General features: G+C 46.7%; 1 protein-coding gene across 1 annotated transcript in view; it reads right to left on the reverse strand.

Moving 5' to 3' along the window:
* LOC126548075 (long-chain-fatty-acid--CoA ligase 5) overlaps nucleotides 1-22,284 on the reverse strand; it is a 166,207-nt gene that overhangs the window by 143,432 nt on the left and 491 nt on the right. Inside the window, exon 2 of the mRNA XM_050196161.3 lies at nucleotides 20,390-20,475. Within this exon, the coding sequence (XP_050052118.1) occupies nucleotides 20,390-20,475 (86 nt within the window). The remainder of the gene's footprint in view (nucleotides 1-20,389; nucleotides 20,476-22,284) is intronic.

Below are 22,284 nucleotides of genomic sequence, written 5' to 3' on the forward strand. Positions count from 1 at the left end.
TTCGCGAAGCGCATTGTAGAACCCCCTAGACTTTCAAAGAAACGTGAAAATGAGCTTCGCGTTCTTGCTGCTTCGCTTCAGACACCCTGTCATTGTCACAGAGGTTTCTCCGTGTATCTACCTCTCTCTCTTTCTTCTTTTCACACAGGTTTGTTTGAACTCGTTCCCATCACGGCTCGCAGGCAAAAAACTCGTCCGGGCTTTCGAAATCCTTCTTGGTATATTGCAGCGTCACAGCCTGCGGCGCTGCTTTCCGGTAACATATATTTTTTCTCTTTCTTTCTCGCTTTCCATACGCCCGTTATCGTGTAAGATAGAGGAGTGAAAAGAGTTATAAAATGAAATTTAAAGTTTAGGCGAACTCATGATTCAGTTTCTGCGTGCGATGCCTTTACAGTAAACGTAAAATTCATTCTACGACCCGTGTGCCTGTGCCACAATGGCCGGACCATCGGGACTGTATACACTCTTTAAAAACTTTACACCCTTTGTGTCGTATCTTGACCCACAACGATAATAGTCATCTGTCTTGCCCGCATTTCCTTTCTTTAACGCAGCGAGCGCGGTGCTTCCCAAGTCACGAACCGCTAGCGCGTTATCAGCGTGACACAGCATTCTCGACAGGAAAGTAGCGGGCGCGGCGTTTTCGAGAAAGGAAACGCAAGCAAGGCAGATGACGACTATCGTTGTGTGGCAGATATACACCCCAAAGGGTGTAAACTTTCTTAGAGCGTAGTACGGTACACTCTAAGAAACGTTTACACCCTTTGTGTCGTATCTTGACCCACAACAATCAACGTCATCTGTAGTGTCTGCATTTCCTTTCTTTGACGCTGCGAGCCCGGTACTTCCCAGTAACGAACGGCATGCGCGTTATCAGCATGACATAGCATTCCCGACAGGAAAGTAGCGGGCGCGGCGTTTTCAAGAAAGGAAACGCTAGCAAGGCAGATGACGATTAACGTTGTGTGACAGAGATACACCCCAAAGGGTGTAACTTTGCCTAAGAGTGTATAGACGATTATTGTTGTGCGGCCTTGCTAGCGTTTCCTTTCTTGAAAACGCCACGCCCGCTACTTTCCTATCGGAAATACTAGCTATGCCATGCTGATAACGCGCATGCCGTTCGTTACTGAAAAGTACCGGGCTCGCAGCGTCAAAGAAAGGAAATGCGGGCAAGACAGATGACGATTATTGTTGTGTGGCAAAAGGGTGTAATTTTGCTTAAAAGTGTAGGACATGTTCTGTTCCCGTGCCAGCCGCGTCAAAGCGTGCCGAACGCCGCTGATTACGCTGGCTGCGCCTTGACGCTAGGCTGTACAGCGTCCACTTTTCGCCGACGTAGCGTAGCCCTCGTTACGCTGGACTATATCACCACGATTAAGAGAGAAACGCCTTGTCGCACAAGAAGCGCAACCTCCTGATTTGCCACATCTGTTCCAGTATCTTATCACTACTACTGCTTCTTTCGCGTGCCTCAACTCCGCTCTCAACAAAAAATATAACACTGTTAGAGCAGACAATAGCTTTCGTGCGCTGTCTGTGTGCTTTCCTCATATGCATCTGTCTGCAGCAGTGACTGAACACAAGAAGTACGCACCTGAACTAAAGGATTAGTAGGCTCCCCTGACAATTAACCGCCCACTCAAAATCTTGTTTTCTTTTCTTTTTCTTTTTTTTAATGTCTGTTGATGAAGCTATTCACCATCGTTATGTTGAACAGTTTACGACAAGGTCGTAGTGAATATTTCGAGGTTAAAAAAATTAAATTATTGGGTTTTCCGTGCCAAAACCACGATCTGATTATGAGTCATGCCATAGAGAGGGACTCCGGAATAATTTGGACCTCTTTAACGTGCACCTAAATCTAAGTACACGGGTGTTTTCGCCCCCATCCAAATGCGGTCGCCGTGACCGGGATTTGATCCCGCAACCTCGTGCTTAGCAGCCCTACACCATAGCCACTAAGCAACCACAGCAGGTGACCTTGAGGTTAATCTTCACCATTATGACATTCCTTAATATGCGCCCAAAATACAACTATATACAGGCGTTTATGAATTCCGCGCCCGCTGGAATAGAGCCGCCGCGGCCAGGAGTCGCGACCACGTCTTTAACTGTAGAACCCCATGCATACGTTTTAGCCTCCGCAGTGGGTAAGAAATGTGAACAAGAACGAAAAAGAAAGAAGAGAGGTAAACACAATGCCTAACGTCATTAATCGCCCGCATGCCACTGTTGTCTGACTTCGTACCAATCGGCGCACACTCTTCCTGTGGGAGAACAACGACCTTCCCGATCGTACATTCGTGCGAGGTGGCTGGGTGGCACAGCTGCATGCCATGGAGACTATACATGCACGCGCGTATATGACTTGGTGTGCGTAGCACATGCAGCATGCGCTTGTATATACAGGGTGCTTCAACGAACACTTTCAAAAATCTTTAAAAGTTGCCTGCGGCAGATATTACAATTCTAGTTCATGATCTGGTCTACTCTAAGCGGCGGACATGCAATACTTGCACAAAAGTTGAGATGCAAAATCGACTAATTACGTTTTAACTAATTAAGTTTCAAACTAATTACATTATGGCCCATATTGCAATTTACAAATTCTAGCCGTGGAGTTCGCAAGGCGGATCCACTTGGAACGAATTTTCAATATGACGCCAGTTTCGAGATATAAATTCCCGAACTTTGCGGAGAAATGGATTGGCGTTCGAGTTAATTTGTTAAAAAAACGTCGTTTCATGCACTGAAGCGCACAACTAACTGGAACGCCAATGCATTTCTCCGTAAAGTTCGGGAATTTATATCTCGAAACTGGTGTCGTCCTGACAATTCGTTCCAAGTGGATCTGCCTTGCGAAGTCCACCGCTAGAATGTGTAAATTGCAATATGGGTCATAAGATAATTAGCTTAAAAGTTAATAAGTGAATTCTTGTTAATTAGTCGACTTTGCATTCCAATTTTTAGTGCAAGTATAGTGTCCGCCGCTTCGAGTAGACCGGCTCATAAACTAGGATTGAGCTATCTGCCACAGGCAACCTTCAAAAAATGTTGACGCGCTCAAAAACACCCTGTATGCGCGCAAGGACGTTGCTTCCCCGTAAGCAGCCCGTGCGTTACGTAGTGAACCGAGAGACACACGGCGGCGCGCGTCGACGCGCGTCAGCGGTCGGCGCTCATTAGCACCCGACCGGGCGCCGCAGCAGTGGGCGAATACACGCGCACGTTTGCTTCCGCAGAGAACGGCGAAGCTTTGCCCGTGGGGCCGCCTTGTAGGCAAACGTTCGGCTCGTGAAGCACAAGCCCTCCAAATCGGTCTGTGCCGCCGGAAAAATTGTCCAGCGCGCTCGGAACGTCTTTTCTATCCTCGAATGCGGGATCGAGCATGACACAGAAGGTGTTTCACGTAACTTGAGACAAACCTTAAATATATGCAAATGCTACGTAGCTGGACAGAACCAAGGTAATGTTACTTGCCGTCGTTCGGAGATACTCGGATTATACTTTGCATTCCGCCTAATTACATAATTAGTCTCAATATTTTAACAAATTCATCAAATATTATTATTAAATAAAAAGTGTAAATGAGAAAGTTGTAGAGCAACATGAGAAACTCCCGGTACAGCTTTCTATTGCCCACTACGTGCTTCATAAAAGTGTTTTTCCGAGCGTGAAAAATACTTTTATGTAGCGCGTATTGAGCGACAGAAAGCTGTACCGGGAGTTTTTCACGTTCTTCTACAATTTTCTCGTTGGCACTTTTCATCTAATAATAATATTTGATGAGTTGGCCGACAGTCTTGCATGTGATGTCTGCGGCTGTGGGGAGAGCATTGACCACCTACTGTGCGACTGTCCTCAGTTTGAAGCACAAACACAATCTTTGACCAACGCATTCGGGAGACTAGATGATCGTCTCCTCAGTGAACAGACAATACTAGAACACCGTCCCGACCGATCATCGGTTCAGAAGGCACTAAAGGCACTTCTGTGCTTTCTGAGAACGTCTGGCTTTTGCGAGAGCCTTTGACTCTGTAGTGCCGTTCGTGGACGTCTCTGTACCCACATCTCTCTCTTTCTCTCCCTTCTTTTTATTCCCCTACTCCCTTCCCCCAGCGCAGGGTAGCCAACCGGACTCTTGACTGGTTAACATCCCTGCCTTCCTTTTATACGTATATACAATGTCCCACCTAACTTGAGCCAAGAATTTAAAAATGAAAGGCGCGCCAGAAGCGAATTGAACCGAACGCATACTATTCGCACTGGCCTATATTCACTCATACAATTTTTGTTTTCCCCATAACTCACTAATTAAGTTTAATTACACAACTTTTTAATTATTGACTGAGGACCCCAAGTATGATACGCAGATTTGCAGAACACCTTCAGGAACCACCGATCGAGTTGTTTCCTGTGCGATACGTCTCACGTAGTCCTTTTTTCCGGGTTCCAAAGAAGGCCCGCGAAATATGAAAAAAGCCACGTGACGGAGGGCTTGCGCAGTGGTATAGTACTGCTCTCAAGCCTGCGTTCGGTGAACAAGGTCGGCTGCATCATGACTGGCGACGAAGAAGCGGCAGGGCGTTCTCTAGTTCATCAGCAGCGCTCGGCCAGCAGCATGCATTTTCGCCGTCATCCGACGGGAGCCGACCTTATTCACTGAACGCACGCTTGAGAGCAAAGCAGCACGATAACACTGCGCAAGCGCTCCGTCACGTGGCTTTCTTTTCATATTTCGCGGGCTTTCTTTGCAACCAGGAAAAAGGACTACGTGAGACGTATCATAAACGACACAACTCGATCGCTGGTTTCTGAAGGTGCCCTACAAATCTGCCTATCATACATGGGGTCCTCAGCCAATAATTAAAAAGTTGGGTAATTAAACTTAGTTATTTAGGGAGTTATGGGGAAAACAAAAGATTGTCTGAGTTACTATAGGCTATAGCGAATAGTATGTGTTCGGTTCAATTCGCGTCCGACGCGCCTTTCGTGTTTAAATTCATGGCTCAAGTTATATATATATATATATATATATATATATATATATATCCGAGCGTGAAAGAACCCCGCGAATACACGCAAAATTGCTGCGCGACTGGGCGCTCGAGGCACTCTGCGTGTATTCGCGGGCTTCTATCACGCTCGGAAAAACACTTTTCTGTAGCACATATTGAGCGACAGAAAGCTGTATCGGGAGTTTTTCATGTTGCTCTACAATTTTTTCATTTACACTTTTCATCTAAAAATAATGTTTGATGAGTTGGTAAATACTTAAGTCTAATTATCTAATTAGGCAAAAATTGCAAAAAAAAAAAATATCTGAGTATCTCCAAGCGACGGAAAACAACATTACCTTGGTTCTGTACAGCTACGTACGATTTGCATATTTTTAAAATTTGGCTAAAGTTAAGTGGAACACCCTGTGTGTAAGCCAAGACAACAATGGTCGCGCGGCAGAACAGCGCTCGCTACCACTTAATATAGGCACGAAAATGGCACCGTTGGCGTTTCGTCGTCGATGAAGAATCTTCCATATAGCGCACGCCCCCTCTGAAGTACTCTATCTGCGACCGCGTCTGCAAATGCGAAAGTTCCTCGTCTCGCCCAGGTGAACCGCGCATCATACCGTGTCTGTCTGTTTTCAAGTAATCGTAACGGTGGTCTTCAGTATCGCACGTGCAGTAACACCATGGTTGACGGGGAGGGAGGGGGGTCAGACTGAATGGTCGTTGACCTGCCTCGAGCTTTCATGGTCGAAACAAACTTCGGTTTCTGATTTTGAGTATTATGACAACGCGGGCGGTCGACCAGAATTGATTCGCGCAAAGTCGTTTTCTCGAGCGGAACGTGTGGCCCTGCTGTTAGCGTCAACATTGCTTTAATTTGGAGAGCTGCTGCGAAAGAGCGGGGCCACCGTACGAAGTACACACGTACACAGGAGAAATGGACTCCCAGTACACGCTACAAGCGCCCGCGACCCTTTACTGTGAAAACGTCTTATAGGCAATCTTTTTTTCGAGAGGGGGTATGTGCGGGTGGATCATTTTTTTAAGTTTTGCGCAACTTTTATAAATTGCCTGTTACAGAAAACGTAATTCTAGTCCTTCAGCCTTGGATTATTCAGGGAGGAGGACATTACTTGCACGAGAAATGATCACACATGTCCAACTAATTAACAAAAATTCATTCATGAACTTGTACGACATACTGAAATTTACGAATTGCAGCAGGTGAGTTTGCAAGGCATATCCACTTGGAATGAATTTCCAGAGTGACACCCGCTTGTAGATACGCGCCATGAAACTCGCCGTAAGAAACATGAATTGTTGTTCTACTTACTTTTATAATAAAACACTATATTATGCAACAAAACGGTAAATCGGGCCAGTTGGTTGATTTGCATCTTGAAAACTTCTTAAGCGCAACGACAGACAGTACACAAAGGAACAACATAGGCGCGCGTTACATGGGCTCGCTGTTCGCCTTGTCCTGTTGTTCGTTCGTGTACTGCCTATCGTTGCGTTTAAAAAGTTTTCAAGATGCTCTTTGATGTATTCAAGTACAAAAGTAACTGGAACGCCCATGCATTTCGCCCCGCACTTAGGGAAATAATATCTCGAAATTGGCGTCCTCCTGGAAATTGATTTCATTTGGATGCGTCTTGCAAACTCACCGGCTACAATTGATGAATTTCAATATGTACCGTAAATTAATTAAGAAGTTAATTAGTGATATCTTTATTAGTTGTATATGTCTTCCATATCTCGTGCTGGTAATGCCTGCCTCTTCGAGTAATCCAGCACAGGGACAAGAATTATGCTATCTGCCACAGCCGATTTTTAAAAAATTCCGCAAAACTTGGGAATTATCACGCCGTATACTATAGGGTTTGGAATGCCGGAGTAGATGTTCTGGGATCGCATTTCCTCACGTTCCATTCCATTTTCAATTGTTTTCGCCTCTCGTCATTGGCTCGGACATGACTAGAACGCTGCCGTTATCGCCGGAATCGGCCACTCGGCGCACCTCGTGGTAACACAATATAAATGGAAAATGAAGCGGAACGTTACAAAATACGGGCCCTGACTGTACGAAACAGACGAGCTGAATTATTCATGCATGGATTCTTAGAACATTCTCAGACGTGCGCGAATGTATGCGTTGCTTCTTTTTTTACTTGCTTCTCTATTACTCTTGTTAAGAGAACATGTATGTTTAGACAATTCGCACATGTATGTCTATCGGGTGGCCTTCGATTTGTGCACACAGCTTCTTATATCGTACGGGGAAGTTCCTTCGCATGCCGATGAACGTGTCCAGTTGCAATGTGCCAGAAGGGTTGCGTAGTTTCCACCACGCAAGTCGCGCGTCCTTTTATTTTATTTTTCCGAATCAATGTAGTACACTATTTCAGCTTTATAGCGCAAACGAGTAGTGGTACACAGAGCTCTGAAAGTAAATTGTACAAGACATTGCTAGGAAATCTGTGAATTACGTTTGTGCCGGCCACATTGCTTGGCCACATGGACACAATTTGCAGCTTAATTTCTCCAAAGCTGCGAATAACTGACTCTCCTCTGCGACTCAAGAGGTCGCGGATTCAATTCCTGGCCATGGAGGCCGCATTCTGAAGGGGGAATAGTTGTAAACGCTCGTGCGGTGATCTTGGCGGGCACGCTAAATAATCCCAGAGGGTCGAAATGAATCCGGAGCCCTCCACTACAGGGCACTAGCTCATATATCCCCTATAGGCTTCCCTTTAATACGTTAAAACCCGTCAAGTTACCAATAAAATCGTGGCCCCTAGTGAAAAACGTATAATTGTCACGGAGTTCCATAGGCTTAAACCCCACCGCAAGCTCTACTCCTCTCTGTGATTGACGTGCGAGGGAAGCTTTTCGCCGGTCTCAACCTCTGCGAATATCAACCTCAGTGTCGCAGTATTGCGTATATATATATTATAGTGCTTTGCTGTTCGACGGCCTGTACCCCGACTCCGCCGTGGCCGCTCTTGTTTGCGAAACAGATTGGACTGACCGGAAATGTCGAAGCCCAATACTTCGGTGCCTTACAATCCTGCAGAAATCGGTTTGCCTATAGCTTGACGGCAATGCCACTCGGCGCGGCAACTATAACGGCTCCGTATTGGAGGTAACAGTGCCTCGTAAACGGAGCCTTCGTTGTACGCATTTGCGGTGCATGCCATGGCTCTGAGTGGCCTTGAGCAATGGTTTTGAGCGCGTGCTGACCTATACCGAAGGCGGAAAACAAGTTCGCCACGTTCCTCCTGGGCACAGCTGCGCCCTCGAACGGCTGCGTCGATTGCCCGTCTATGGTAGATTTCCGCTGCCACGGCCATTGTTTCTTCTCAAGAGGTTGGGTTATGTGATCCCCTGTTTGACTTATTGCCGTTTCACTAACTCGATCCTTTGCGACAACGAGTATCTTTACGTATAGGTAGGTTAATTATACAGGCAAAAACGGAACGGAGCAATAATTTATTTCGTAATCAAATCGAGCGGGTTGCGGGAATTAGGGAGGCAAGGAAGCGGAATCGGAGGGGGTGAGGTGTCTTGCTATCTAGCATGGCTGCGGTGTTCCTAACTGGGGCGCTGCGCTCTACAGCATAAGCAAACATTACGTGTAAATACACATGTCGGCAAATGCCGATGGAACAATTTTCCGAGTTACATACAAATAATAAATGTAACAATGGCTCACAAACTGCGTATGTAATTCATAATTAACTAAATTAAATTCTGTGGTTTTACGTGCCGTTTTAGGTAACTGATTATGAGGCACGCCGTAGAGGAAGACACCAGGTTCATTTTGACCACCCGGACTTTCAACGTGCTCTAAGTCAAAGTACACAAGCGTCTTTGGATTTCGCCCCCCTCGAAATGCAGCCACCGCGGCCGGGATACGAATCCGCGAGCTCGGGCTCAGCTGCGAAACGCCAGGGCCACTTGACTACTACAGCGGGTTAAATAAATATGTGTATAAAGAAATTTTGTGTCTAGGACAGCGTATTTGGTACTTTATCATGGCGCTGCATCGATTATATACGTATATACCGAAAATAAAGACTCGGCAAAGTTTCAAACTGTTTCGCATTCAGTGAGTGATTTTTTTATCATTCGCTAAGCCGCTCTATAATGCTAAAACAAGCATTTACCAGAGGAGGGAGTAAAACATAGATAGCTTGTCTTCGATCGACCACGCAATAGAAAAAAAAATTTAAGACAATTTGGGCGCACTTGCAGATGTCGACGTGCGTCTAAAAAACACAGATGCATTGCACTTCGGAAGCGAGAACAACAGCTTTCAATTTTACATGCTTATCGAAGGACATAACTTTAATTATTTTGTTTCCATAATCAGAAGCTTCCGCCTGTACGTTAGCACCCTCATGTCGCAAGACATCCGTTCGTCGAAACCCATATGCTTGACTTCTTTTGTTTAGGCAGCCCCGACGAAAGTGATTTTGATGGCTTTCACTATCGACTCATATATAGAGTCTAACAATGGACTAAGGCATTTATCGCTTGACGATAAAATGTTTCCTTACCCACAGTTCACTGGTTGCAGACAAGCTAAAACACCTAATTTCTGTGGAATTTCGGGCCTGCGGACTATACAGCGGGTGCGGACTTTCTAAGAAAAACTTTTTTTTTTAATTTTAAGCCCAAATTGGCACCTACGGACTACAGTGTGTACACCGGCTGCGGACTATAGTCCGGAAAATAAGGTACTTAAGAAAGTAAGCGAATCTTACAGGCGTGGACGATCCACCGCAGACAAAAATTACGTTATATTTGCTGTTTGTGGGTTTTAAAAAATCATTTCTCAAACGCTCCTACGCGTCCTGGCCACAGTGCTCTTTTTCAGGACAGTGCTTGGTTCATTGTGTTGTTTCTTTTTACACTTGTAGTACATGCCTGTAAACAGCTTATGGCATGGCTACCGGAAGCTCTGTCCATTTGCCCTTCAATGATAGATATGTGCGTGCTGTACATTGCGTGCCTGTGCACGTGCCTGATAGGATAGGATAGATTAACTTTATTAAAAGAATAATCAGAAGGATCGCTAATGGTCGGGGCCCCTAGTCCAGGGCTCCTCTGGCTCTTGCCATCTTCTCAGCTCCCTGGATCAGCTTGAGCTGATCGTCGAGGGCCGAGCTGGACAGCAGTGCCTCCCATTGCTCCCTCGTGGTGCTTACGATATCCCCCCACCCCTCATCGAAATCTAAAGACAGAGTATACCGCTGCGTGGCGTAGGCTCCAGACAGGCACTTACACGAACCTATGCATATTACATCGCGTACACCCCACAGCCTACAGGGACGAATGCCCGTGGTGCGGGGCCACACCGACCCTATACCACATTACGTGGGAGTGCACGCTACACAACATAGGACACCACGGCACGTGTCTGAGTACACGTGTTTTGAAATCAGCGGCTTGTTGGAGAGCACATTGTTCTAGTCCCCCTTCACGGTACGCGTATGCATATCAATAGTGTACAGCTGCTCACCGTGCACCCAGAACACGCGCTGCAATTAAGCTAAAGCGGATGACTAAGATCGCACCGCGTAAGCTTCCTCACTACACATATATAACGTAAAGAAGGGCTGCGAGACTTGCGGCGTAGGCGTTCGGAAGCTTACTGCACAGAATTACTGTTGAGGCCATTAAAAGTGACTAGGCAGTCGAGAGTACACTTCTTAAGCTTGTTGACTGATCTGGTGCTCGTGCATGCAGGCTTCCAGTGCTGCGCGATTCAGTGATTTTGTTTGGTCATCTCTTCCTTAGCGTTCATCCGTCGGTTACCGCGAGTGCCTGTCTAGGAGTTTTCTGAACGGTCGACAGAGCCGCTTCACACTTCGTGCCTGTGTCGCTGTATAATCGCGGCGCTTGCAAACGCCATACAAAGACCGGCGCAAGCAACGCCAATCGGCAGCGATGAGACAGCGCACGCAGGAAGCATTTCGTTTTCAACTGCGTGGCGTTTTTCTGCAATGTTCGAACTGTGTTTGCAATGTTTCAGAGGTCGAGGACAAGGCGCGTTTTCATTGCTGCCGAACCAATCGTGGTAGCCACTGCGGTGTCGTCTTTCAAAGCCCGCGGCACCTAGGGCGCGCATCGGTGCGTTGGCGCGCCGAATGACATGCATTCTGCACGCCAATGGCTCATGAGCCTGCATTTTCCCTCTAGCTGCTATTGCACACGAGAAGGTTGCTGTGAGCCGAAGCGAAAAGATACACGCGTAAGATAAACCGCGAGCAAGGACAGTATCCTTTCGGAGCACGACATCATGCCTGGCTCTCACAGTTTTCACGCCCCGTCGTCTTCGTATATTTCCCATTGGTGGCGTCCTGCACGTGTGTGGCGAGAACGGCCAAATGCGCCCACACGTGTACACACGTGTGGGCGCATATAACAGTAACAATTTCAAAGAAACGTGACCGTTCATTGCGCTAGCTGTCTCCGTGAGGCTCGGAGGTTGTGGGCGAGGGCGCGGCGGCTCTGTAAGAGCAACTGGACTCCTGATAATCACAGAGCAAAGAAGGGGTCGACCTTGCAGTTACCAAGTCGACAAAGGGTGAGGGAACGCCGGTAAGGGCGAGCAGTACGCTTCACTTCTCTCGTTTTCCTCGTAACCGCCCTTGAACTGCAGGCATGAAAAAAGCGCAAAAGGAAACATAAATATAGGAAAAATAAGTCGCCACACGGCTGCTCAAAGGACTTCCATCTCGAAGAACAATCCCAAGAAACGGGCTCTACAGTCTGGCACTGCAAAAGCGGGAACTTTCTGACAAGGGAGGAGGGGGGGGGGGCAGGAAATAGGTGAAAGCAGGATACGGAAACCAAAACGAAACGTGCGCTAAATTCGCATTATTCGCGCCAGAATCCCGCTTCAGCTTTAGGTCGACTAAAGACAAAGGAAAAGCGCGTAAGTGCAAACGGTGGGCATATACGCGGCGGCCACATTCGCCGAAACGGGTGCGAGCCGTGGTTCGAGCGCAGCCTTATCTCTGAGAACGTGATAATGCCGTGCTACAGAGCGTAAATAAAAGTTATCGTCAAGTGCTCGAGTTCTTCGCTTATATTACGAATGGCGTAAGGTTGCTGTGCCCTCATTAACTGCTTTCTGGAGCACGAAGCGCAGAACGACGGCAGCGCTGAATCTTTTCGCCAGCTCGAACATGAGAGCATAGAGATTATGCGAGTGTATTATTCGCCCGGGCGAGCCGGTCCTCTTCCAGGGGAAGGAGGCAATAGCGACGCGAAGGCTCCCACGCCGCGAAATTTTGCGAGCCGTGGGCAGCCACTCACTGCTGTGAAACGAGCCTTGCCCGATGCAAAATACTGCACGGTATACCTGTCCGAACACCGCTACCAAGTTCCTAATTCACAACATTTTTCGTCCGTAAGTGCTTCCTTGGCAATTGGCCAACCACCTTCGCTAATAATGTGTCAAACAGCAGGATTGGCTGGAATCGGTTTTACGAAACATTCTAGCGGAATAGCTTTCTGTGTATGCGCCCATTTACGTTCGATTCTACTAACGCTCGCTCATGCACGACTTCAGAGGCGTGCAGAGTGATGGCATGTGAGGACTACACTCCCAACAGAGCACTGTGCCCGGAAAGTGAATAAATTCAAGCGAAATTGTCTCTAGCTTTAGCATCTTCACGAAGATCGCGGTCAAAGGTCTCTTCTGGATTCCTGCGGTGGGATTCTGCTAAGAGGGCACTTACGCGACCCACCACGGTGACGCGGTGGCTTTGGCGCTCCGCTGCTAATGCCGAGAGCGCGAGGTCAAATCCCGGCCGAGGCGGCCGCATTTGGATGCGGGCGAAATGCAAAAACGCTCGTGCACCGTGCATCGGGTGCACGTTAAACACCACCAGGTGGTCGAAATTAATCCAGAGTCCCCCGCCACGGTGTGCCTCATGATCATATCGTGTTTTGTGGCACGTGAAAGACCAGGGCCCGAATTCACAAAGCTGTTCGTTTCTAAGTGCTCTAAGCCATTTGCTGCACGCCTTCGCTAATAATATGCCCACTATTAGGATAGGCTACAGAATTTGCTCTTACGAACTACTTCTAACGTAAGAGCGTTTTGTGAACACGGGCCCGGAAAATAATTTTTCAAATACTTATGCTGCCCAATTCGCAACGCCGCAGAGTGACTATACTCTCTCGTTTTGTAGAATCAAATGAAACGGCAGCAGGAATGAAGAGCACAGAAAGAAAACAAAACTGTGGGTGGCTGGGTGAGTGAAAGGGGACCACGCATCGCAAATATTCAGTAGATGAGAAGGCGAAATGGCCGTCTTTCAGCTGCGCAGCTCACACAAACAATTTAACTGCACAACTTCGTCCACGGCCAGCTGCAGTGTAAGAGGGGTGCTATAAATATGCAGCGGAGGAGAAAAAAAAAAACGTTTTCATGTCCCGTTTGTGAAGGTTACTAGTAATCCTTTTATAGTAAGGAGACGCGACCAACGAGTTCTTTTGTCTTCTTCTGGACGTGCAAAGCAAAATTAGTTTCATTCATTCCGATTTTCTGGGAGCGTGTGTTGGCACTTGGCGAACTGAGTACTCTTCGAAGGACATTGCACTAATTCCACGTGCGCGTTACTGCTGCGGGTGAAAAAAAGAAGAAGAAAACATTACTTAGAGTAAAACTGTGCCAAAGAATGGCTAATCCAGAAATTCAGTCACGTATAGGCTCCAGCAACCTCGCCTCGTTTTAAAGATGCTAAGAAGTCACGTAGTATATAGCATTTGAACAGAAGCAGGACATCAGTTTGCGGCACGACAGTCCTATACGCGTAAAATCATGCCCAAAAATGCCACACATCACCTGGAAGATCAATTTTGCCCAACTTCTACCCGCAGAGCGCATACTGAGAATTTCGTCGGACTCGTTAGCATAGTTCATTTGTTGGCAACTTTCGGCATGGAGCTGTGAATTATGCATTCAGAACGTCGCTCTTGGGGACACTTCGCCTTAGCGCCGTGCGCAAACGAAGGCGCTTCTCCGTTTTCTGCGGTCCATTGCGCGGCCTCACATGATTACTGCATGTTATAGCACTGAGTGTGCGTACTCGTGTGGGTCGTGAGTGTACGTCTTGTTTGCACAGGTGCCACTTTGTATACCATCCTCGGTAGATGGATTAGCGTACTGGGTGAGCAGCGAGACAATGTTTTCTGTTACACATTCTCTCACTTTCTCTCATAACTAATTTCAACGCGTCAAAGACGGATGAAGGAAGTTTGGCTTGGTATAAAATGAAATTTGAGTGACTATGTTACTAGACACATAACATCTACTACGACGTAAAATCGTTTGTCTCGTATCTTTACGATTACGTATAACTGACCAGGTCTGCCCAAAAGCACGCGGCAAGACATACCCGAAGCGTGACTTCCCGCGTAGAACGCCTTTGTGAGCACAGAAGTGGGCTCTGGGCTATTCTTTTAGCGAAGAGATGTATTGAAGCAGGAAAGGGAGGGGGGCGGGAGTCATTAACGCAAAGGGACGTTTACGATGATTTCGATACTTATGATACCTGATCAGCTAGATCCCCTAATAGAAAGGGTGGATTTGTTACAGCGGCATAAACAGTGTAATTAGGCGTGATGTCGAACATGATTAATAGTGCACCGAATTTATACATCTCCTGCCTTAGGGTGCGTGCGGCGCGCTGGTATACGGGGCGAAAGAGGAACAAAAACCATGTTATTTGACTTCGAAGTGCGCCTGCGAAGTAGTCGCCAAGAACAAATTAACAAACATAAACTCCTGGTTCCGCGTTTCCAGAGTCGACCACAACGACGGCAAAGGTCTTCCCGTCACTGTACTCCGCGGCGTCGACGAAGCTTGCTCTAATGTCGTGTTGCTTGATCTGTTTGTGGATGGCTGCTGCTCTGGCCTTGCGTCTGCCCTCGTTGTGGACGGGATGGACGTTTCGGGGCACAGGGGACACTACGAACTTGTCTCGAATGCACTTAGGGATCGGGGTACTGACAATCGGGAATTTCGCAGGGTGGTAACCCAGCTCTTCGAGGATGCGTTTACCTGCCGCTGTGGTGGTCAGGCGACAGAGTTGCGCGCGTTCTTGGGCTTCGGCAATCTCCTCGGCGGTGTTTTCTCGATTCACTATTTCCTCAGTCTCATGTTTGCGTCCCTTTAATACAGGGAGGAAATGGTTTCTAACTGGAGAGGTGTTCCCTGCTATGGCATCGCACTTCGACAAGCGCAACATTGTACGTGCCATTTTCATGGTGCCTCAGGTTACTGAAAGCAGTTGTTTCTTATTTACGAGCTCCTGAGATGTCCGAACGATACGATATACATGTGCCAAATAATGCATGTAAGGCCACTTTCTTCTTTTTTCCTTTTTTCCCCATACGGAACATTTTACCTAACAATGGTTATGTTAAACTTTTTTTTAGATATTGTAAAATATGCGATATTCGGTTCGATATTTGGAGCTCGTCTTCCCTGAATATTTGTATTCGATTCGAAAGTTTCACTACCCTAACAGCCATATTGAATATCTACACCTCCCGTATAATGATATATACAGTGCACGTCGAATATAAATTACTTTTCAGCTCGAACTCTAGAGATCTCTGAAATGCCCTTTAACGCGAGCAAAAATATTTCACGTCGCAAGGACGGGTGCAGTAACACCGGTGCAGTAAAGAGTGCTAAGCGTGTAACAGCCGCTTTCCGGAGCAAAATATGAAGTTTTAGAAAACAGATTGCTTTGAAGCATCGGCGGCTTTTGACAGAGCTTCCTTTATTGCAGATTTTGAAATTTCACCTAAGCTTGCGAAGCTTACTAAGACACCTTTATTAGGATAGAAAGAATTTGTTTTAAAACTTGTTTTCGGGATATAGTCTGTTTATATTTAATGCAATAACCGCAAGCTTTCGTCCTATCATCTTTCTTGTCTTAACGATACGGTTATTGTTTTAAGTTCACTGAAGTACTTTCAAACGAAGACACTTTTTTTTCTTCTGCGTAAAGGCCGATTCACGCCGTAAAAATAACTTGGCTAAATACACAAACCGTAAACGCATTAGTTCTACACTCCTTGATGTTATCATCCCTTATCAAGGATATTTCTATATTTCTTTGCTTCTAACGAAGTCATGCAGGTTAGCAAACCGTGTATAAAGGTACAAGTGGAATGTGTTAAGAAAGAAAAAAAATGGAGCACTTTTTTTTATAGCTACGCTATAAACGATTCCAGTGCCACGCACAACACAGGTCAAACGTTCCTAGCTCGCATAGCGACTCGTCAATTTCACGAATTGCAAAGGCAGAAAAGGGAGACTTAAGCTCGCCAATTTCCTTGCAAAAAGGTGATAAACGTTTCATTTCTAGCAGCCGCCTCCGTCGAAGGCCAGAACAGGACTGTTTACAGAGAGAAATCCCAGAAGGAAGATGACGTTGAACGGACGTAACTCTCTGAGCGTGCGCGGCTCACAAACAGCGGGCGTCGCAGGATGCGGATAACCGTCGGCGGATATACCCGCACGAGATAACTCAAGCGAGGAGAAAAGAACGCCGACATTTTCTTTTCTTCAATTCCCAACTTTGAACTTCCAACTGAGCGTAAACAATGGACAACACCTCGCGCAACAGGTGGAATAATCTAAAGCTTGGTGTACACATTCGGCGATAACATACATTAATTCTGCGGAGTCACCTTATACATGAACAATACAGGTACTCTGTATAGGTCACCGATGTTTTATTGCGAACGTCGTGTATCAGTGACTTGACGGTGTGCGTATTGCAGCGTGGAATGCTTCTTTTTTTTTTTTTTTTTTGCGCGATGCGGTTATTCTCTTCGTTGTCGTATAACACAGGCGAAGAAAAATGGATCACCGCACTATGCACAGCGCGAATGGAATTTGCCACAGTCTGATAACAACGCTTCTAACTTTACCATGCGATGTCAGCGTAATCTCTACCGACGATCTCAGTATACGTTACAGAAACCAGGGATGTCCACAGCTTTCTTTCTTTCTTTCTTTCTTTCTTTCTTTCTTTATTTATTTATTTATTTATTTATTTATTTAGCGGAACGTATACAGCAATATTCGATTCATTCATACATGACACAAGAACACGTAGCAGGATCCGAGGGTGCGACTAGACACGAGTTTCTGCGATATCTAGTGGCATATGAATGAATGAACATGGTCGGTACGCGCACATATAAGAACGTATCTCATTGCGGCTGTACATCTCACATCCTTGAACTCAACCTCACGTATAGAAGCCATTTAAGGTATGAAAATAAAGAAAGTACGCTCGCCCGTGTATACGAGAACTCATGACGTCCAGTGGGAACACGTCCCGTGAATTGCCAAGGCAGCTTTCTGGAAATATTTGGTAAATAAGGTTACATTAAACAGAACACGGTGTAGGCGTGTCGTGTTTCCTCCGCGCTATGCATGGGAAACGGAAGCGACCGGGTACACCCGTTGTATACAGCTGCAGTCCCTACTATAATTTCCAAACTCTGACAAGCTGAGCTTTTCCGTCGAGTACCTCCATTTCTACCGTTTGCTGTCCCTTTGCAAGTGACGCACATGACCGTGCAGTTGATGCACGGCGAGCTTTCTGCAAATGCGCTTCGACATGGTGTGACAGCAACTATACAAACGTGACTAGGCGTTGGCCTGCAAGACCTGGCTTATGGTTTCCTCTTGTATTCGCTCAATTATGCGCCAAACGAACCGCACTGCTCAATTAACACCACGACATCGTGCACTGCGCTGTGTCTGGCATATACTATATCTACGACCGTTCAAATACTTTTGTGTTCAGTCTACGTTAAGTGCTCCTCGTGTGAGCATAGCTACCGGCAAAAAACGCGAGAAAACCTTCGAACACCTCTTTACAATGCAAGGTAGCTGGTGAAAGCTGAATGACCCAGAACATCGGTGTGAATAATAAAGGGTTAAGTAAAACTTGGACGCGCACGAAAGCTGCTTGATGCCTGAAAGCAACCTGGGGGAAAAGCAACAGCTTAGAAAAACGCTCACAGAATGTTTCCCGTATCAGCAGTGGAAAGCCACGCGTGCCGCGTCCCCCTTTTATGTGCACAATCTTTCGCAACACTTAAACGAATCGGACTCGAGCCTCGATTATTAGGTTAAAAACCGTATTCCCAGGGCTGGGAAGTTCCAAAAAAGTTAATGATTTCTCAATCGTTTGTTAAAAAATCCGTCGTTGAAACGTGCTTACTTTCTTCGATCACTTTCTTTTTTTAATGCAAATGCGGCGCTGCTTGCGAATCAGGTTTCAGCGCACTCCTTAACGACTGCATCCCTTCGCCGCGGCGAGCACACGTGCGCGTGCACGCGTGACATTAGTCGAGTGGCAGCAGTTTTGCACTATGCGGAGTGCTTTAGACTCAACCGATATCATTTATTCACTGGTGTTAAGAAACTCCACCGAGTTTGTAGTGACACCTTCGATTGATTATTGTTCAGAACACCAGAGGAGGACGGTTCCTTCCACGTGCGCAGCGCCACGAGCACGGGGTATTCGACTCGGCGGCTCTGACGAACGCGCTTTCTACTCGTTGAACACAGGGGCGCTTCACTGCAAGCGGTGCACGTGCGCTCGGCCTCAACGGAGGACACCGCGATACGCACTGGAAAAGGTCTCCGGCCGAGGCTGGACCCTCAGGATAAGCGCGACCTGCGTCTGGCACCGGGAGCGGAAACTAAGTTTCAATGGCCTCCGTGTCAAGTGACGCTGATTTAATCAGGCAGGACCGTTTCCCATGCACAATAGACGCGCGTGCTAGTTGCCAAAGTTTTTGGCGGCGCTTAGCTTCGAAGTGCGAGCGATTGCCTCGTTGAGTCTTGTCGCTGATAGGATTTAATTGCTTGAAGGTTATCGCCCCTGGCGCTGCGAAACCACGCGCGCTTGCCAAGCGTCATGAAGAATCTGTATAACGCGGGCGTGTGCGCAAAAGAAGAAAATTAATTAAACGAAAGAAAATACCGTATTATATGTTTCTTCCTTTTCTGCCAAATTCAGTTCAGTTTGATTTATATTTTTAATTTGAAGCGTGGTGAACTTATGAAATTATAATTTAAATTTTATTTATAATTTGAAGCGTGGTGAACATACAGCAACATATATTCATTCTCTAGGCATAGGCGATCCATACCTTTAGAGATAATTGTTAATTGGTTACCTCCTTCTCTTTCAAAAATATCATGAAATTTGTCCTCTATATATATTTAAATATATTGTGTATGTGCATAGTTTTTACAGTGTAAAGTTAAAACAATGTTGCAGTGAGAAAATACGGATGCGGCAGCCGCCGCTGATACTTCTAATGAGCTCAATTGTTCTCCTACTGTCAGGATTTGCCGAAATAAAGCAAAGTATGAATTAAAATTTGTGCACGTCCAAGCAAACAATGATGCAGTAAGCTATGAGACACAATAAAATTTTAAGTGAAAAGGCCGAGGCAAATTAAAAGAAACCTCAAATGATGTGGGTTACAAAACTTTGGGAATGACACGTTAGGTGGCGGTGGGGGGGGGGGGGGGGGGGGGGGCGGTAGGCTTCAGTATTGCCGGGTGGCAATATTTCGCAGTATTTCGCAGCACCAAGGACCGACCATGGCGGCGGTATTATGGCCACAAGTGTCTTCCTTGCACACGCACACGCGAGGTACGGCGCGCCGATAGGTTGCAGACATACCGGACCGGAGGGCCAGCAGCTAATGAATCTCACAGCGCCCAGCTACATCCATACGTCCCCTCCTTCTGTTGCCACACCCAGGTTCTTTTGGTTTGAAATAATTACGTCGGAAAATTAACCTAGAACAAAAGATCTGATAACGTATGATTTAAAAAAAAGTACCCATGCATCGCATGAGCTACTGAATAAGGAGAGTCACTGTGGTTGTGAAAGCCACTGCGAGGGTGACCAACACCGTGCACACAAGTCCGACGCTTATGACGCCGACTGTCGGAATTTGCTTCGTATTAGTGGGCACCACAAACAATAGTGATCCGGAGCTTTTGGATGCTGCTGTCGCATACTGTCTGTAAATTTTCCATCGTGCCAGGCGCAGCATGTCTGATTCAATGAGAGCGAGAAAAAAAAAAAAAAAGACAGAACAGCTGATTTTCTTGCCCACGGTGTCTGCGTTCACACTGAGATTTCAAGTTGGTGTCGCTGAGAACATTATCATCGCGTATGTTTCAATGTTCTTGCCGCAGCATCGGGGGAAAAATCATGTACCGAGTCATCCGTTCCAGTTATAACAGCAACAAAATACGCTGTAAAAATAAATAAGTTCCGACGGCTGCTTACTTTTTTTGACGATTTCCACGGTTTCTTTATTCTCTTCACCCTCATTCTTGTTGGTTTCCTTAGCGTCATTGTCAGGCATTGTGGCCCTATGAAGACAAAACAGATCGAAGCTCAATTAGAACAAGAAAAGAGAAGGTGATAAAACTGTATTTACACAGTAGACGAAAGAAAAAGACGCGACACAGCGCCAACTAACAACTGAGTGCTTATTGTACGAGAGCAGATATATATATCTGCTGACGAAGGAACCGCGGACAGCACACTCCACCACTTGCGAGACGAAGCTTAGGCAGCCAGTCACCTCTTTATTCTCCCGAGTGAGAGCCCCACCACCAGGCCCCAAACCGGTGATGATGAGTATGTGCAGGTGAGAATATGAAGCGTATGGAATAATGCTAACACTAAATATGTTACCACACAAAACGAAGGGAGAAGGAAGATACAAAACAAATCAACCCAGCAAAATCAACGGACACAGGCGGCTAACGCGACAAAAACATTTCTTTCTCCGATAATGAGACTGACGGGCAACTAACACAATCCGTATTCCTAATCTCTGCAGCTTCCACTATTTCTACTACTATATACTACTAAGGACGGCGCAAAGCTCGTGTACGATACCTTGGCCGCAAGCTTTATACATATACTTATACACATACTTTATACACGGACACATCACATACTCAAGAGGGCCACACCTCGGTAGTTGTGGATGGCACCGAATCCCTGAAGGACTGGGCTGCAATGCGCGGAATAAATGCCGCTGAAGGAGAAATTCTCGGTTTTGCTCTTGCGATTCGATACGCCATCCGTGTTCCTGAGGAAGTGTATATATTGACGGACTCGCAACAGGCGTGCCGGGCGTTCCTATGGGGACATTGCCTCCAGAGAGCGGCACACCAAATTCTCAGACAGATCCCGCAAGATGCACCAAACACACCTCCTCACATGCACGTACTCTGGACCCCTGGTCATACCTCGCTGCCGGGTAACGAACGCGCACATGTGGCTGCCCGAGAAATTTCCCTCCGGGTGGCTCGGCGTGGTGAGGCGACCAGTTCGGGGTGGGGGGATCCCTTGCTCCGTTACAAAGACATCCTCCGTCATTATACACACATGCGTCGCACCCACGGCGCACCACCGCCGCCCTTCTCGCGAGAGGAAGCAGTGGCATTACGCCAGTTACAAACCACAACTTTTCAAAATCTTGTCTCGCAATAAATTCTACCCATACTGTTATGCAGACCGTTGCCCGGGCTGTGACGGCTCACCCACATTGTTCCACGTTACCATTCAGTGCACTGTAAACCTCTTTCCCCCCTTGCCAACTCTCCTTTACCCTCTACGCAACAAAGAGCTGTGGGACGATGCCCTCCGCGACGGACCTCCCGAGGTCCTCCGAGCTGTGATACAACGGGCTCGAAACATCGCCGGTACGACCTTAGGGACCCTGGACTGAGAGTTCCTCCCGGGCTCCTCTCTCCGTTCAAATATTAATAATAAAGATGTTTTACTCTCTCTCTCTTTCTCCACGCCTTGCGTGGTCAAGTCTCATGGTCGCACATGGTTGTGCGAGCCTGCGCGTGAGCCTGCCGCGCAGCCTCACACGAAACGCTCGAATATGAAACACTCGAAGAGGAAAACAACGAAAACCAAAATGACATAAAATAACGTATTAACCGCCATATGCACAGTTCGTTCATATTTTTAAGTATTGACACATTTTTTTCATTGACTACTGAGCCTAAATGGATAGCAGTTTCACATCATTATTGACAGAAAACACCAAACTATTTGTTGTTGTGAACGCACCTAATGCAAAAAGTCTTGCAAGCTTCCTCAGCGTAGGACGCTACGTATGAAACGGAGTACGTCATTCTACGTAACAGGAGCGC

The sequence above is a fragment of the Dermacentor andersoni genome, chromosome 1 (genome assembly GCF_023375885.2).
Source record: "Dermacentor andersoni chromosome 1, qqDerAnde1_hic_scaffold, whole genome shotgun sequence".
In the NCBI taxonomy this organism is placed as follows: domain Eukaryota; kingdom Metazoa; phylum Arthropoda; class Arachnida; order Ixodida; family Ixodidae; genus Dermacentor; species Dermacentor andersoni.